Source organism: Sorex fumeus, unplaced genomic scaffold (genome assembly GCF_029834395.1).
Source record: "Sorex fumeus unplaced genomic scaffold, SorFum_2.1 ptg000044l, whole genome shotgun sequence".
NCBI lineage: Eukaryota > Metazoa > Chordata > Mammalia > Eulipotyphla > Soricidae > Sorex > Sorex fumeus.
In genome coordinates, this window is record NW_026606101.1 from 19699549 (window position 1) to 19717785 (window position 18237).

Below are 18237 nucleotides of genomic sequence, written 5' to 3' on the forward strand. Positions count from 1 at the left end.
CCCAGCCACTCAGGGTACAGTGGGATAAATGCTCATCTGAGTGTCTTCATCTCTGTGTGGCTTCTGGAAGGGCCTGGGAGCGCCCCTGTTTTTAACTTTCCCCAAAGTATTAGAAGGTGAAGAACAAAGGCTTGGAGAAGCGAAGGGAACCTCCCACGGTCACCGCAATGACAGGAGGCAAGACGGGGCGTGTTACCCAACTTTCTCCCTCTTTTATGTTTTATTATGGAAAAGTGGGGACCCACACAAGAGGAGAGAGAGAAGTGTGACGAACTCCCATATACCTATCATCACTTTAGCAATCATCCCTTGAAGCCAGTCAGTCTTGTTTTCCATCCCCTGCACAGGTTGTCAGAAATCCCAACAGTCCGTCATCATTTCACCCAGAGATAGTTCATACTGCATCTCTAAAGATGCAAGAAATTCAAATCTCTGAATTTCTAGCCTGGTGCTCTCTCCCCACCACCTTCGGTGGGGGCTCGTTAGACCAGAATCACTCCTGACATTGAAGGAATGATAGAAGGGATAAGTGAAAAGAGGCATTCCATCTTTCTTCTTCTCAAGAAGAAATTAGTTGCTAAAGTGAAGCGCGTTCACCAAGAGAGAGTTTCAAGCTTTGCATCTCCCAGGCCTGACATCCATGATAACTCAAGAATTCTAGCAGGAAACCCTCTGAGGATGGGGCTGGAGCGATAGCACAGCGAGCAGGGCGTTTGCCTTGCATGCAGCCGACCTGAGTTTGATTCCCAGCATCCCATATGGTCTCCTGAGCACCGCCAGGGATTATTTCTGAGTGCAGAGCCAGAACTAACCTCTGAGCATCGCCGGGTGTTACTCAAAAAGCAAAAATAAATAAATAAATAAATAAATAAACCCTCTGAGGCTAGGTTGCTAGCCCACTATTCCCATGGAACCTCAGTTTTCCATGGGAGCCGCCCCTGCTGCATAGGACATGTGGACTAGAACAACCTTAGTTTGTTGGCCAAAGTTCTTTGAAATTTGCAAACAACTCCAAAGTCCCATTATGACAGCTCTCCTTCCTAAATCACCTAGAAAGATACAGAAAATTCAGTCAAAGCCTCCCTGGCTTCCCTCCCCCAACTCCCTTTGCATCCAGCCCAGCTATCACTCACTTGACTCACTTCTAGAGGGCTTTTTATTCCTGCACAGATCAATGGCAATGATGACAATGGTGTGCTTGCTGGAAACTGGAGTGGCAACTACACCGGAGGCGTGGACCCGAGGATCTGGAACGGCAGTGTGGAGATCCTGAAGGAATGGCGAAGCAATGGCTTTAAGCCAGTTCGATTTGGCCAGTGCTGGGTCTTTGCTGGGACTCTCAACACAGGTGAGGTGCCTTTGTTGGGTCTATGGGTCATATCAGGGTGTCCCCAAAGGTACTGTCCCTACGGGGGACCCAAGTCCTCAGACTTCCCTCTCACCTTGCAGTGCTGCGGTGTTTGGGGATTCCCTCCAGGGTGATCACCAACTTCAACTCTGCTCACGACACTGACCGGAACCTCTCAGTGGATGTCTACTATGATGCATCTGGCAGGCCGGTAGAAAGAAGCAGTGACAGTGTGTGGTGAGTGCCTGACCCTTGCTGAGCTGTGGACCTGAGCACAGGGCCCAGACCTAGATAGGGGGTAGCAAGGACATATTCGCACCAAGTTTGGCACAGAAATGCAAACAGCACTAAGCCAACACCTCACAAGACCTCCGGCAGCTCTGCTCAGGGTTCCACAAAGTCTGACAGTTACTCTCTCTGGCTGCCCTAGGAAGGGCTTGAGTCAAGTGAAGGAATTCTGGGTTCTGTGGTAATACCCTGAATGCACCTGTGGGCCCTTTGGGCTATTAGAAGAAACATTAAAACAATTGAGTGATCATTATAAATTTATCTCAGGTAGCCTATAGACTTTACAAGCAAAGCCCATGGCTTGCAAAGAAAAACTACCTATTTTCTCTGTTATGTATGCTCCTTTGATGACACTGAGTTGATTTTTTTTGTAAGTTAGTTTTGTCAATATTCCAAATGGAAAGAAGTTTTAGATGTAATTGGGCATGTGTATTTCTTACCATAAATATTCCTTATACACATTTATACACTCCCATGTAAATAAAAGAGATGCCAGCTAAAAGAAGGTAATAGAAGACTTATTGACATAATATCTGGGACTTCATAAAATAGTATTTTGGCACAAATAGATATTGTGACAATTATTTAAGGTTATACCATATGCCAATTTATTGCCATATGGTAACTGAAAATGAAGATGTTTAAATTTTTATATAGACACTAATATCTATATATACACACCCATATAAGAAATAATTATGTGGACATATTAATAATCCTTATCTTAATCATTTCAAAGGACACATACATACTCATTATCACTCATTTGCATATATGTGTATATATATAAATAGAGACATAAACTAATTGCAGATACCATTCTATTTTTAGTTGTTCAATTTTGTGATATTCTACATATAATATTCTTTGAGGGTGGGGAGTTTGGGACCACACCCAGTGATACTCAGGGCTTACTTCTAACTTTGAGTTCAGGGACCACTCCTGGTGTTTAGGGGACACAAAGACTATTATTTCCAAACTAAGTCAATCCAATTTGGCTGAAATGTGCTTAGTATAACTAATGAAATAAAGTCAAAAGAAAATAAAACTTAACAGAAAAAAAATCTGTTAAAACAAATAACAACCCATGTCAACATGAAACCATATCATCTAAGTCTGGGCTTCCTTTGGACTATGAGTAATTAATGAATTCTAGAGGGCAAAAATACCTTAAGTCCTTCTTTATATCTAAGTCTGGAAACACACAATTTTCTATTGACATTGCTAACTTATAGACACTTTCCCCTCCCAAGTTATCATAAACGAGGGTCTTTTCTTCTCCCCTCCACCACCCATTTTTTTCTCCTTCATGTGTCCAAAACATAGTACAGCAATCAAGTCTCCTGCCTTGCATGAGGCAGACTGAAGTTCCATCCCTGGCATCCCATATGATCCCCTGAGCACTGCCAGGAGCGATTCCTGAGTGCAGAGCCAGGAGTAAGCCCTGAGCATTAGCGGGTGTGGTTCCCAAACCAAAAAATCAAACAAACAAAAATCCCATGGTAGCCTGTTCTGATCTCTGAGCCATTCCTAACCTTGGTTTCCTTCCAAATCAGAAGATTGGTCCAGCAAGATAGTTGCTTTGGAGGGAAGGTGGCCTGCAGGCACAACCTTGATAACTAGCCCGCCTGGGGATTTTGGAGAAACCAGAGAGCTCGAGATTCAACCTCCGCTGAGAGTAGAGCTGGTGCTTGTTAAAGAATGGAGCAGAAAGCTGGTTTTAGAAGTTATTTAGGAATAAGATAATGTGTAGTGCTCCTGGCCAAGTGGTTCAGATCAGAAATACCCTGGGCGTTGACTAAGATGGCTTTCAAATGGAATTTGGAACTAGAGAACCCAGACTTCTTGGTTACTGGCTAACATTCCCATCCCACATTAACTTAACTCCTTCCAAATATAATATCTTGCACCCTGAACACTCCATTTCCTTCCCCCTCCCCCACCCCCAACACACACACAGAGTATGTCAGACCACAATACACTGTTAGAGATCCTACCAGCCTCACACTCAGACCCTTACCCCCAGACTCTGCTGGACCCTCCTTAAGAAGTAGTGGAGTTGAGAACCACTGTGCACAGGGAACCCACTCTAGATGGTGTGGGACAGGAAGTCCTGACCCCCACTTCCTGTCCCATGATTCTAGCTCATCTACCATCTGTCAATTCCTCTATTAGTGAGATGAAAGGATGGGTCACTTGAAGGATAATACAGCAGGTAGGGCCCTGCGACCTATAGGATCCCCTGAGTCCTGCCAGGAATGCTCCCTGAGCACAGAGCCAGGAGTAAGCCCTGAGCACCTCCAGGTGTGGTCCCAACCCCACCCTCAAAATAAAGAAGCGATTGATCACTTAAGTGTATTACCAGCTTTAATTTTTTGATTAGTCGCTGCTTCTGCTCACCCCATTTTTATATAAGAGCATCCCTACCAAGGGAACTATCCCGTCCTTTCTACAGAGATCCTGTGGGGAGGGGGGTGGTGAGACCAAACTAGGAGTCAGTTTCTGCCTGAAAATAATAACCCCCTATTACAAGACCAAGTTTGGGCTTGGATTAAAAACTTCTATCTAAATCTTTATGTGCTTCAAATGTTGAAAGCTTTTTTAGAATCCTGTCCAGATTTGCCTAAAGTAAGAGAATGGAAGTATCACATCAATTAGAGCACCTAAAAGTGCTTACTAGTAATAACAGTGGTTTATTGAGTAATTATTTTGTGCCAGGTATGATTCTAAGAGCTTACGTTTACTTTTCAGAAATGATGAGGTAGACATTATTACGATCATTCCCATTTTATAGATGAGAAAACGGGGACACAATCATTTACCCAAGAGCAGATAACTAGAAAATGGAGGAGCTGGAGTTCAAACCCAGACAGCTTTGTAAGCTTAAAGCACCAGCCAGACGCCAGCAATTGTTCTTCTTATTCCTGACTAATGTTTGAGAATTTGGACCACTCTTATCTTGAGGTTTTCTTGAGGGTGTGGGCTGTACAGCAACCTGAGCTCTGGTTAAGTTGGGTGCTAGCCAACCAGCGAGTCAGGGGGAGAAGCTCGACTCCATGGTTCATAGGTCAGCTTTTCTCTGCAGGACTAATTACTGTCTTAGTGAAGGGAAAGGACTTGCCCAAAGCCAACTTGTAAATTAATATCCATGCTGGGAATGGAACACAGGTTTCCTTCAACCCAACTCTCCCGAGCAGAAGCACATTAGAAGCGGGGCTCTGAAAGAAATGTCTGTTGATTGCAGAAATGAGAGGTTGCCCAGCCTCTAAGCCATTACCCTCATGATTTCCAACAGCTTGGCCAAGATGATCTTGATCTTGGCATTTCTGGTTTAACTCAAATTTTGCATGCAGCTCATTGGGTATTGGTATCATGGGCCAGACCCTGTGTGGAGAGTGGGTGGCCAAGAGCAGTGCCATGCGGAGCCACACTGAGGAGTTTATAGTTGCGTGAGAACTATGATGGGTGGTTGTGGTAGAGACATCAGCCTGCTGAGCTCTCTATGAGATTTAGAGATAACACAGAGGTGTGGCCAACACACTTTTTTTTTTTATATTTTATTGAATCACCATGAGATAGTTACAAGCTTTCATGTTTGGATTACAATCACACAATGATCAAACATCCATCCCTCCACCAGTGCACATTCCCCACCACCAATACCCCCAGTATATCCCCCTTTCCCACCCTCCCCCTGCCTCCATGGCAGACATGATTCCCCATAATCTCTCTCTACTTTTGGGCATTATGGTTTGCAATTCAGACACTGAGAGGTTATTATATTTGGTCCTTTATCTACTTTCAGCACACATCTCCCATCCCGACTGATTCCTCCAGCCATCATTTTATTTGTGATCCCTTCTCTATTCCAGCTGCGTTCTCCCCTTTGCTCATGAGGCAGGCTTCCAGCTATGGAGCAATCTTCCTGTCCCGTTAATCTACTATCTTTAGGTGTCAGCCTCATGGGCCAAAACACTCTTGGCATGTCAGGAAAGATTTTCCAGAAGAGGTGGTATTTTACCAGAAAGGTAGAAGCAGGAGCTCTGGTTAAGTTAGGTGTAAAGGTCTTCTGACCCCATGAATTTACAGGCAAATGACACTCAACAGTTGCCTCTAGGAAAGTTATTTTTTTCTATTTTTTTCCTTTAAAAATTTTTTTTCTGGACACACCCAGAGATGCTCAGGGGTTAATCATGGTTCTGCATATGGGAATTACTCCTGAAAGTACTCAGGGGACTATATGGGATGCCAGAGATTGAACCCGGATCAGACACATGCAAAGCAAGTGCCCCATCCTTCTGTACCATTGCTCTGGCCCCTGCACAGTGCTTTAAGACTTCAAGAAATTGTTTTGGGTAAAGGGGAAAGAATATGCATCTTTATTTATTTATTTTTACTTTATATAGAAATGAGATCCTTTTCCTTATCTTTACTTCTTTTTATTTGTTTTTTTAAAATATCGAATCACTGTGAATTACAAAGTTACAAAGATATTTATGATTGAGTTTCAGATGTATTTTGTTCCAACACTACCTTTGAGCACCTTGCTCAGGAAGTCCTGATACTTACAATCAGAATCTATCCTAAGCTATAGTCCTGAAATCTTCAGACAGGAACAGAACCCAGAGTTGGGAGGTGTAAGGGAGTGAGAGGCAGCCAGAAATCAAGCTGAATCTCCACAATGGTGCCCTGGGGCATCGGGGCATGCATCAGGACCATTGCAATGGTGTGAGTGGAACAGCCAGGCTTCTTTGTTCCCTGTATTGTTTTTAAATTCTCACCTAACAAAGATGTGTTACAGCAGAGCTACTTACCAATTTATTTTTTGTTTTTGACCAACCTTTCCTCCTATGGGGTTCCTACTGAGAACAAATAAGGGTAAAACTCCAATCTTTCCTGATTTCTTGTCCCTCCCTCCCTCCATCCATCTGTGGTAATCTTCCCACACTCCTGCCTTCTTTTGCCAGAATGTTAGCTGATCCTAAAGTCCCACCCATTCAAAAAGATGCTTTGTGGGTCTTCTGGGATATAATCAGAGGGTGGAGGGCACATTTTTTGTGCCACACCCACCAATGCTCAGCTCTGTGCTCAGGAGTGACACCTGGAGGTGCCCAGGGACAATGCTGGCGATTCAAATTAGAGTTGACCTTGCATGTAAGGCAAGCATCTTAACTCCTTTGCTATCTCTCCAGTCCCCACAGAGATCATTTTCATGACCAAAATTTTTCATAATGATAGGAAATACCAGAGTATACAAAAAAAAAACCAAAATAGTATACCTATTTTTCAAGTAAGTGTAAAATTGATTTTTTTTCTCAGCTAATGTTTATTCTGTTGTTATTTATAGAATTGAGGTTTTGCTAACAAGCTTGTTAACTGTTGGGAAGGTATGGTAGATGCATCCTACCTTTCCCCATCTCTGGAAACCAACCACGTCACAATTTTAAATCATGTGGTTTTGACAAAACATTATGAGCATTTCCCTATGTTATAACTGAGTTTTGAAGATAAGATTTTTAGGAGCCAGAGAGACAGCACAGGAGTTCAGGGTGCATGCCCTTGGTCCCATTTTCATCCCCAGCCCCACATGCCTTCATCACCATCCCTCCACTCCTGTCCTCCAGCACCACAGGGGATGGTCCCACATGGTACCAGACACTTCAGGGTCCAAGCAGCACAACATCCTCTGCCTTGAACGCCAGGCACAGTTCTCAGAGAATCACTGGGAGTGGCCCCTGAGCCCACCAAGCACTGCTTTGGAAGCCTCTGCCCCCACAAATAAGGTTTTATATGTAAAATTTTCAATGGAGTGGACCATTCGCTTTCCCTTCTTTTACTTATATCCTAATCCCTATATAGCTGATCTATTTCCCCATTCTTCCTACTATAATGAGCCCAGTAATGAACATTATTCTTCATAAATATTGGGTATGTCTGTGATTAGCCCTGTAAGAAAGTTTCCTAGAAATGCTATCTTTGGGTTAAAGGGAATGAACATTCTAAAGGCTTATGATGACTATTGCTGATAGCTTCCAGAAAGATGGTAATGACCCATCTCTGATTACAGTAGTGATGAGAGAATTCTTTCTTCCCACTCATCTCTGCAGTTGGTATTTTTTTAATTATCTGTTTGTTCGCCTCTTATGGTTTCCCTTCAGCCTTGTTTTAGAGCTGACTTTTTCTATCACCCCATGGTCCCCAAAGGATGCAGTCAGGTCACAAAGTACCTGCTATGAAGTTAAGACCACTTCCAACTTTCCTGGCATCTTACAGCGTAGAACTCTGCCAGACGCACACATCCTTTCTGCTCCCCGAAGAAGTCGCACACAGCATGAAAAATGAAAACAATCTCTTTCTTTTATTATTATAAAATAATAAAAAAATAAAAAGAGTCATAAGTAATGCAAGCACACTAGGAAATGCACTAACACAATTTGAGATAGATCCTTCCAGACATTTCATGCTGTTTACATTCATAAACCTTAAATGTATGTGCATTGAATTTTAAATACCAAATGAGATCAGGTTTATAATTATTTTATAGAGGTTCAGGTCAGTAAATGAAAATTGAGAGACAATGTAATTGGGTGTCAGCAGCACAGGCAGGATCTGGCTACAAGTCTTCTTTTCCCTCACTGGGAGCTTGAACAAGTCATTAAAACTTACTTGGGCCTCAGTTTCCAGAATTGTCAAATGGAAATGATAGTTTTTTTCTGTAAGAGTATTAAATTAAATGAGTGACTGATATAAGGCATTTTGAATACTTAATGACCTTTTATACTGATTTTTATTGTCTTTATAACACACTATTTTAAAATATTCATTTATTTGGTAATTACAAAACTATAGAAGTAATCAGCAATTCTCTTTATAGAAGATGAAAACATTACAGAAATATACAATGTAGATCTTAATCCAAATGCACATCAAATTGTTATCTGAATGGTGATTCCTTAAAATAATAGAATTATCAGGATTTTAACTGAGATTTTAATGTATAGGTTTCCAAATATAAATAGGTTCATTATAGTTATATATTAGGTACTCGTATGTGTACAATATATGTACATGAATGTGTGTATGCACAAATACATATATACATTATATATTATATAAGTACAGTATATGATAGCTGAAGACTAATTTATAAATTACTTTTCTTACTTGATAAATATGCCTTCATATATTAGACATCTTTCCCTGTAAGTGGAAAGTGTTGGATAGAATTTTCTAATTCTTTTTTGTTTGTTTTTGGTTTGGTGAATCACACCTGCTCTTCACTCAGGGATCACTCCTGAAAGAACTCAGGAGACCATATGGGGTGCCAGGAATTGAATCCAGGTCTGCTGCACATAAGGCAAGCACCCTACCAGCTGTACTGTCTCTCCAGCCCCAGAATTTGCTCATTTTGGGGGGCATCTCTGTGATATTCTGTTGCCTGGCGAGGCCATAGTTTACCCCCCTCCCCTTACTGATGACTTTTCTTCCCTGAATTTTGCTATTATAAATAGCACTTCCATGGCTATCTTTCCCTGATCACCTAGGTGCACTCCTATATTTTTATGGGAAGAATTCCTAGAAGTGGAATTACTGACTCAGTGGGTACGCAGATTTTTAAAAGTTCTTCATTCTCACTGCCAAATTGCCTTCCACAGTGTCATAGCAATTCAACTCCCACCAGTGGTGTGTGGAGTGCTTGTTTCACCACCCCCGGAAATGAGTATCCTACAACAATGAGTATCAGCCTCTGCTCTCAGCTTTGTCAGGCTGAAACATGAAAAGGCTTCGCTTTGTCATTTTTATTTTCTTTTAATCGAGGTGAAGATAAAACTATTTTTATAGGAGCAGTGATCATTTGTATTCCTTATGAAAATTGCCTGTTCATTATCCTTTATTGGTGTGGTGAGGTTGTTTTTTTCTTTTGTCCTTTTCTTATTGATTTGTAACATCCTTTAAAATATTAATTATAGAAAATCTCTGTCTAGGGTATAGATCACCTATATTTTCCCCATGTTATTAGTTTTCTCCCCATCTTTCCCCCTCTCTTCTTCCAATTGAATAATTTCTACTGATTTTATTTCAAGTTTGCTGACTCTCCTTATATTTCTATTCTTCTAGGCCTATTATGAGATTCTTTGATTTCGGAATTTTTTCAGTTACTTTTTTTATTTGGTTATTTTTCTGTGTTTTCTATTTCTCCCTTTTGCTATAAGAATGTTTTCCTGTATCTCTTTGAATATAGTTAGGATAGCTGCTTTTAAGTCCAATAATTCCAGGCCAGAGAGATAGTACGGTGGGTATGGCACTGGTCTTCCACATAGCCAACCTGGATTTGATCCTGGCACCACATATGGTCCCCCAAGTCCTGTCAGGAGTAACCTCTGAGCACAGAGCCAGGACTAAGCCCCGAACACTGCTAGTATGACCCAAAGAAAGAATAAAAGGTAAAGGTAAAGGCCCTCCCGTTGTTTGTCAATTTGCTCGAGCAGTCCCAGTATCGTCTCCATTGGAGACTTTGTTGTTACTGTGTCTGGCATATCGAATACATCACAGGGAGCTTGTAGGCCCTGCCATGCGGGCGAGATACTCTCGGTAGCTTGCCGGGCTCTCCGAGAGGGGCAGAGGAATCGAACTCGGGTCGGCCATGTTGGCTGTGTGCAAGGCAAACGCCCTACCGCTGTGTTATCGCGACTGGATCTTGTCAGGGTTGGTCCCTGGTGATTCTCTTCCCCTGGAGAGTGTCATGTTTTTCTGGCTCTTTGTCATGTGAGTTGTGTGGTGTTGTATCTTGGACTTTGGCTATGCCTGGATTCTGTTATTCTATTTTAGCAGTCTACCTGGGGTACCGTTGCCATCTCTGTCTTTCTTGTGGAGGGCAGCAGTTCCAGTCTCAGCTGAGTCCTCACTTGAGTGGAATTGCTCATCTAACTGGTCTAGCTCACCCGTGGCTGGTTCAGAGGTCTCCCTGAAAGCTAAGAAAGAGGAAAGAGGGGGTATAAATTTGAGACTTTGTAGGGGATCATTTCTCTCATATCTTTTCCTTACAAGACTTTCCCTGCCCCCACTCTTTAGTGGCCCTCACTGACCCAGCGTTTGTCACTTAACTCCTCAGACCAGAAAGGTGTTGAAGCATTTTCTGCTCTTTGTTTTACCTCACAAACTGTTCTTAGAGCCATGTCACCCAAAGTGCAGTGCATCCCCTTGCTCACTCCTTTCCTTTCCCAAGTCCTCCCACTTAATTCTCATTAAGGACACTGTCTGGTATCCCCTACAGACCTTATTGCTACCCAAGAAAGAGCCATTTATTAGGAGCTTACTCCTCCATACTGGAAACAGAACAAGTCTCTGGCCTATGCAACTTTAATATTTTTTTAATATTTTTGCTTTGCTTTGCTTTTAATTAAGGCACCATGATTTACAACATTGTTCATCATAATGTTTACTATTATTTATAATGTCACTGTACCGTCCCCACTACTAAAATGCCAACACCCCTCCACCACTGTCTCTAGATCCTTTTTCCCTACTCCCGCCCTACCAATCAGCAAACTCAATTCTATTGACAGAGTTTTCAAATCTGTTTTCACTATCTATTGTCTCTTCCATTATTGGGTTTCTGTATGCTCCACAAATGAGACAGATCATTTGGTATTTGTCCTTCTCCTGCAGATTCCTTTTCTCAGCATGGTGCCCTCCCATTCCATCTACGTAGCCATGAACTGCAAGATTTCAGATTTTCTTATATCTCAGTAGTTTTCCACCGTATGCCTCTAGATACAGATTCTTTCCCTGTTCATCTGTTGCTGGGCATCTGGGCTGTTTCCAGATCTTGGCTATTAGTGATGTTGCAAATCTACCTGTCTTTCCCATTAGGGTTTCTGAAGTTGGTCATCCACTTGAAATCATCTTCTCCACTTCACAAGTATAAAACAACATTTTTCTAGTCATAGAGAACTTGGGTTTATGTTGGACTTCTGTCTTCTTCTAGTTGCATCCTAAACAACCACAGTCCACATGAAGGTGGATGCCTGGGGGGAGGAGAGGAAAAAGGAGGACAAGATCTAAGAGGAGGATGGGGAACACCTTGGTTAATTGACAGCACCGGGAAAGAGAGGGGCAGTGAGGGAAACAGGAGGGGGAGGGGTGAAGAACTTAGCTCATTCTTCAACCCAGATTTTCACCCAGGGCTGCCACATTTGCTACTTGTGTTGCATTCATTTTCAACCCTTGAGAGCTACAGAAGTGAATCCCAACAGGACACATAAGAGAAAGCTGTATGGGGCTGTCTGCCACGCTGCCCCTTTCTTAGCTCAAAAGACAATAGAATGTGATGATCTAGGACTTTGGCTTTTATTTATTTATTGTTTGTTTGTTTGTTTGTTTGTGATGGGGTCAAACCAGTAATGCTCAGGGGTGACTCCTGGCTCCGTGCTCAGGAATCACTCCTGGAGGTACTTGGGGGACCCTACGGGATTCTGGGATCCTTGCCCAGTTGGTCACGGGCAAGGATAAGGCCCTTCCTGCTCTACTATCACTCTGCTGTACTGTCACTCCAGCCCTAGGAATTCAGTTTCAAAGTTTGGCACCAAGTTCCTCTTAATGTTCAAAAAATAGAACTTCCCTTGTTGTTAATATTTAGTTGTTAATATTTAGTACATTATTGTTATTAATATTTAGTACATTATTTCGGGGGACCTGAGAATGTAGTTAATATTTAGTTCATTCTTGTTATTATTTAGTACATTATTTGGGGAGAACCTGAGAATGCTATTAAGTTATATGGAAAAGTTTTTGAGCATTCTCAGACCCCCAAAACAACCTACTTAAATATACCACAGCAAGGTTCTGCTTGGGCTGGAAAGATAGCTCAAGGTCCAGGACCCAGGCCTAGCAAGCAAAGGTTTAAATTTAACCCTAAATTTAATTTAATCCAACACCACATGGACACCCAGCATGACTAAGAGTAGCCCTGGAGACCCCTAAGTATCACCAGTGTGGCCCTGGCAGCTCCCAGCATTGCTGCATCCTAGCATTAGCCTCTGGCCTGATTAGCCAAGTACTGCTAGAAGTAGCCCCTGGACTTCCCCTGAGCACTGCTTGGAAGGCCTCCCTGAATACAAAAATAATGTTATCTTTTCAGGAGCCGAAGAGATAGTACAGTGAATAAGGCAATTTCCTTGCACGTGGCTGACCCCATTTCTATCCCCAGCACCCCACCCTATATGGTCCCCCAAGTTCCATCCGGAGTGATTCCTAAGTGCAGAGCTAGAAGTAAGCCCAGAGCATCACCAGGTGTTCCCCCACCCCCACCCCCATCCCCCCAAAAAAGAAAAGAAAACAAAAGAATGTTATACTTTCAGATAACAGAGGAAACTGGTATCTGGGTGTCAACATAGACTGTCAATTTTGTCAGGTGCCTGACTTATCTGAGCCTCGATTTCCCTTTTTTTATGAGATGGGCATAGAAAGAGTTGTCTTATGGTGCCCTGAGGAATTAAATAGGACACTGGTCAGCAAGGTGAGCAGTGGGAGCCGGTGCAGGGAAACCCCGCTTGTGCCCCCCGGTCCTGCTCTGGCAGATCAGAGCGCTGGTGTTTGCCACCATCAGCTGCACAGCCTTGGACAAGGAGTCATCTTGTAATTCTCTCCACAGGAACTTCCATGTCTGGAATGAGTGCTGGCTTGTGCGGACTGACCTGGGCCCCGCATACAATGGATGGCAGGTTCTGGATGCCACACCCCAGGAGAGAAGCCAAGGTAAACCCCTCTTGCCCCTCCCAGCCCCCTCCTCCCCCTCGCTTTCTCTGCGTTTGACTCTACCTCTCTGGTCTTGCCAGTAACAGTTAGGAGTGTAGTCGAGTCCCCTCCATGTACTCCCAGCATGGTGGAATTCAAACAAAAATATTCTCCATGTAAATTTTCTCTCTCACTTTGGCTTGGCCCTGGCTGTTGTGGAACTGGGTGTCTCCCTGTGCTCACACAGCTGCCACTGAGGCGGCGGCCCTGGCTCGTGCCAGGAACCAGGAAAAACGCTTGTCTCTGCCAACCATAATTTCTCTGCACCACGTCGCATAACCTCTGCCTCCTCTCACAGAAACCTCCAGCCCCCGTGGCCCTTGGATTTGGTCCAAATTCCTGGCTCAACACGAGGTCCCTTGATCACTGTCCCAGCGTCTCTCTTGCTCCCTTTCCTCTCCCTCTATCCATTAAGCTCTCTAGAGAGCAGTTTGACCTTGGCCCTTTCCCTGACCATCCACCTCTGGCCTCTTTGCCCCTCCTTTCCCATAAAGCTCGGGTCCCCAACTTTCCTGAACCTCTTATCTCCCCTCCTGTAACTCTGGAGCATGACTAGTCAGCTAGCCTCATTTTGTAAGTATTCTTTTTCAGATTTTGAAAGAAATAGGTTACAAATGTAAAACCTGGATATGGAGGGGCTGGAGTGATAGCACAGCGGGTAGGGTGTTTGCCTTGCACGCAACCGACCTGGGTTCAATTCCCAGCATCCCATATGGTCCCCGAGTACTGCCAAGAGTAATTCCTGAATGCAGAGTCAGGAGAAACCCCTGAGAATCACCGGGTGTGACCCAAAAAGAAAAAAAAAACATTCTGCAGGAATTACAATGAAAGTTTAGTCTTATCTCCTCCTCCAACCCCAGCCCCTCTACCTGGGATAGTGTGAATTTGTAGATTTGGTAGTAGGGGTAACCTTCCAGAGATTTCATCCATCTATCTACCCATATATCTATCCAGTTCTCCCTTCATTCACCTATCCATCCATCCATCCATCCATCCATCCTTCCATCCATCCATCCACCTATCTATCTATCTATCTGAGCTATCTGTGCTGAATGATAGAGAAAGAACTCAAAGGTCAGACCAAGGGATCTCAAAGAAGTAGACTCTTGTGTCTGAATGTTCAGGAAAGTCTTCTAGGAAAAGGACTGCGGGGGATGAGGCCAATGATTTGGAGACAGTGATTTTTAGAGGTGGAAAAGGGGCAACTCTGAGCCCAAGACAGAAAACCTTTCCACTTCAGAAAACAAAACAAGAGCAGTGGATGACATGATCATCCCTCACCCCCAGAATGCAGGACTGGGCCCCAGTCTTCAGTAGATGTGCAGTTCTTCTGGAGCACTGTAGAGTAATGGCAATCAGCCAGGCTGAGCTGTGCTGATGCCAAACAAAGGGACAGACAGTCAAATGGGCAGGGTGGAGACAGAGGTTGGGGGCATATGGATGGCCCCGGCTTTAATGTGCATCTTAACTGCCTCCCGGCCACCAGGGGTGTTCCAGTGCGGCCCTGCCTCTGTGAACGCCGTTCGAGAGGGTGACGTGAACCTGGACTTCGACATGCCCTTCGTCTTTGCGGAGGTTAATGCTGACCGCATCACCTGGATCTATGATGCCACCACTGGTACCCAGAAAAAGAATTCCATGGACACGCGCTCCATCGGCGTTTACATCAGCACCAAGGCTGTGGGCAGCAACTCCCGCATGGACGTAACGGAGAAGTACAAGTACCCAGAAGGTAGGAGGAGTGAGGGTGGGGCTGTATTTCAAGGCTGGGTCTGGGGGGGGGGGGGCAGGGGGGAGACAGCTTTCAGGGTGGAGAAGGGAAAATTCTCCCTCCACCTCCCTCTGCTGCTGCTGCATCCCCAGCCAGTTCTGCCTGCCTGGTCAGCAGCACCCGGAAACCCAACACTCAACTTCCCCAGACAGCTTCCAGTGGGGACAGAGCCATGACGGGCAGGCGCGATTCCAGTGAAAGTCTGCATGCAGCATGGGCAGGTGCCAGCTCTCCTCCTGCCCAGCTGGGTCCCCTCACTTTGCACAATGTGTGTGTGGGGGGAGGGAAGTGGGGGGGAGCAGTGTGACTGAGTCTATTTGAGACCAACATGCTCCTCAGGAGGCCCCTCTGGCTTTAGGAAAAATGCCCCTGTGAACCCACTGCCCAAACCTCCAAGGGAGTTCGGGGAAAGGCGACCTGTGGAATGAGCCTTCCAGTGACTTTGGCAGGTGGGGTTGGATGGTGACATTCCGTGGTTGCTCAGGATTTGACTCAACAGTCCCAGCTATGCAGGTCTCTTGGGGGGGGGACCTCAGAGACCTACACTTCTTGGGGGGTCTCTGCCCACTTCTGGCTTCAGATAGTTGCCTGTCTGGAAAGCGCACTCCACGAGTTGCTTTTCCTCCAACTGCCTTGGCTGCTTTGCTTTTGCAGTCTCAGTCTTTGAGAACTCTCAGTGGTAACCAAAGCTCCACAGTTGACCTTTGTTTTGAGAAATAGCCAAAGCTTGTCGACTACAGTCGCTTCTTGACAGGGCCACATCTGTCTTTCTAAAAAGTGTTTTTGAGGGCCGGAATGATAGTTAGGGGGTAAGACACTTGCCTTACTTGGCTGACCCGTGTTTAAATTCCCAGCACCACCTCCCCCCATTCCCATATGGTTCTCTGAGCCTTGGCAGGAATACACCCTGAGCACAGAGCCAGGAGTAAGCCCTGAGCACAGCTAGGTGGGGTGCCACCCCCTCTCCCCACCACCCGTAAATAATTTAATTTAATTTAATTATTTCAAAGAACTGATCCCAAAGATCCTCATGGCAGGTTCGGAGGGACCTAGAAAAGTGCCCTGGCAAAGGTGCCCTCAATGCATCCTCATGTCAACCTTCAGGCTCAGTGCCATGGTAGTGGTTGGTGTTGGCTTTCGTGAGCTAGAGGCCTGCTGAGCCCAGGGCACAGTTCCAGCTCCACACCCAGGAGGACCATCCCTCTGGGTGTCAGTGTCCATGGCTATACTTGGGGATATGGCTCTAATGTAAAGAAAGTATGGCCTCCACGTGGCTCTGTCTGCAGGCTCTTCCCGCCACTGAACCCAAAGACCTTCTCAAGGTTAATCACAGGGGCCTGGGCATATCTCAAGGACCAACTTTGTGCCTGGTTCTGGGGAGACCCCTACCTACAGAAAACTCGTTGGCAGGGGCCAGGGGGAGGCAGAGGGAGGAATAGAATCCTCAAGAATACCGTGATGGAGAAACAAGGTAAGGGGACCAGGGAACAAGTTCCCAGGGGCAGGAGGCCAGGAGGTGCCACCTCTTGCCTGATGCAGGATTCTCTGGCCCTCCTGATCTCCCTTCCAAGGCATAGCAATAACCGCCTGCAGCTGGATTCAAAAGAACTGATGTGGAGGCAGTGCCGACCTAGCAAAGTGGGCGCTGGATCCAGAGCAGGGGGACTTGCATCAACTGGCCCAGCTGCAGCCTTCAGTGGGAACTGTCAGGACGTGCACAGCTTTCCCGGGCCTGGGATCACCTCCCGGTCACACCCTGATTCTGCCTCTGAGCTGCTCCCAGGGAAACCCTCCTCTGTGATTTAGAGAGGAACCAGGCTGTGGCCACACGGGGGCAGAAGGGGGGAGCCCAGCAGAGCTCCAGCCCCTGTGTGACAGCAGGGCTGATCACAGTGCCTGTTGTCGCCCAGTTCTCCTTCCCGAAGAGCCACCTCGTCTCTCAGGGCCTCGGGGAGGAAAAGCTCATAAAACGGGTTGCTAAGCATTTGCGCAATCGCCAGACACCAAGGAGCAAACAGTAGCAGGAAGCTTAGACTTGAGTAAGCCGGGCAGGTGACCTATATAGCCATCCTAGCTCCGAGCCTTCTGGTGGAAACAGCCCCGCTTCCCGGTCCGAGCACAGAGCCCTCAGTTCCTGGCACACACAGCCGCCCTGGGTGTGGACCTGCAGCTCGGCTGGAAATGGAAAGGCAGCCACAGGGACCCAGCCCTTCGGGAGCTACCAGTTTGGGTAATCTAGCTGTCTGCTTCCTTTCAAGCAGGGTATGTGGGAGGAAGCACTTACTGTTGGGGGGGCGGTGCTGGACACCTGGCGATCGGCTCCCTCTGGGCCTCGAGTGTTGCTCTTTAGACCAGTCACTTCTCGGAGGGCCTTCGTGCTCACGTGAGGGCCATGAAGAAGTTGGCCTCCGGGGTCTCTGCCAGTTCTTACACGTAACTTCTGGCCAAGGCCTTGCCAAACTGCAATACATTTGTGCTTCTAATAAATCCCTCGATCTTTCCTGGGTGGCTTGGGAAAGCTGAGGGCCTTATGGAAGGCCTGTATCCCTAAATAGCTGGTGTTCTGGAAGCTCGGGGCCCTGTGAGCCCATGTGAGGCCAAGGCGGGGCCCTCGCTGAATTGTGTGGTCAAAGCTGGCTCAGAGGCTTTGTGCTGGTTACTCAGCTCCGAGTGCCCAAGAGCTGTGAGCTTTAAGTCCATCCTGGCACTGTCCTGGGGCTCTGCCTCTAGCCCCACTCGGCATCACCTACAACTGAGTCAGTGTCAGATGTCTCGTCCTTTCATTGAGTCTGAGTGTACTTGAAATCTAAACACTCAGAGCGTACTTGGAACTTGCCTGAGCTGGGAAGTTGGTCCAGCCATGGGAGGTGCTGGCCAGTTGACACAGATCAAAGGGTCCCTCTCTACTTCCACGGTACAAACTAGAATCATGGGGTAAAAAACAAGAGAGACCAGAGAGAGAGAGAGAGAGAGAGAGAGAGAGAGAGAGAGAGAATGGCAGATAGGGCACTTGCCTTGTACAAGGCTGACCTTG

General features: G+C 45.7%; 1 protein-coding gene across 1 annotated transcript in view; it reads left to right on the forward strand.

Annotated features, from left to right (window-relative positions):
• Nucleotides 1-18237, forward strand: part of TGM3 (transglutaminase 3) — a 42093-nt gene that overhangs the window by 15317 nt on the left and 8539 nt on the right. The window contains exons 6-9 of the mRNA XM_056121330.1: nt 1171-1348; nt 1450-1585; nt 13290-13393; nt 14919-15164. Coding sequence (XP_055977305.1) covers nt 1171-1348; nt 1450-1585; nt 13290-13393; nt 14919-15164 — 664 coding nt within the window. The remainder of the gene's footprint in view (nt 1-1170; nt 1349-1449; nt 1586-13289; nt 13394-14918; nt 15165-18237) is intronic.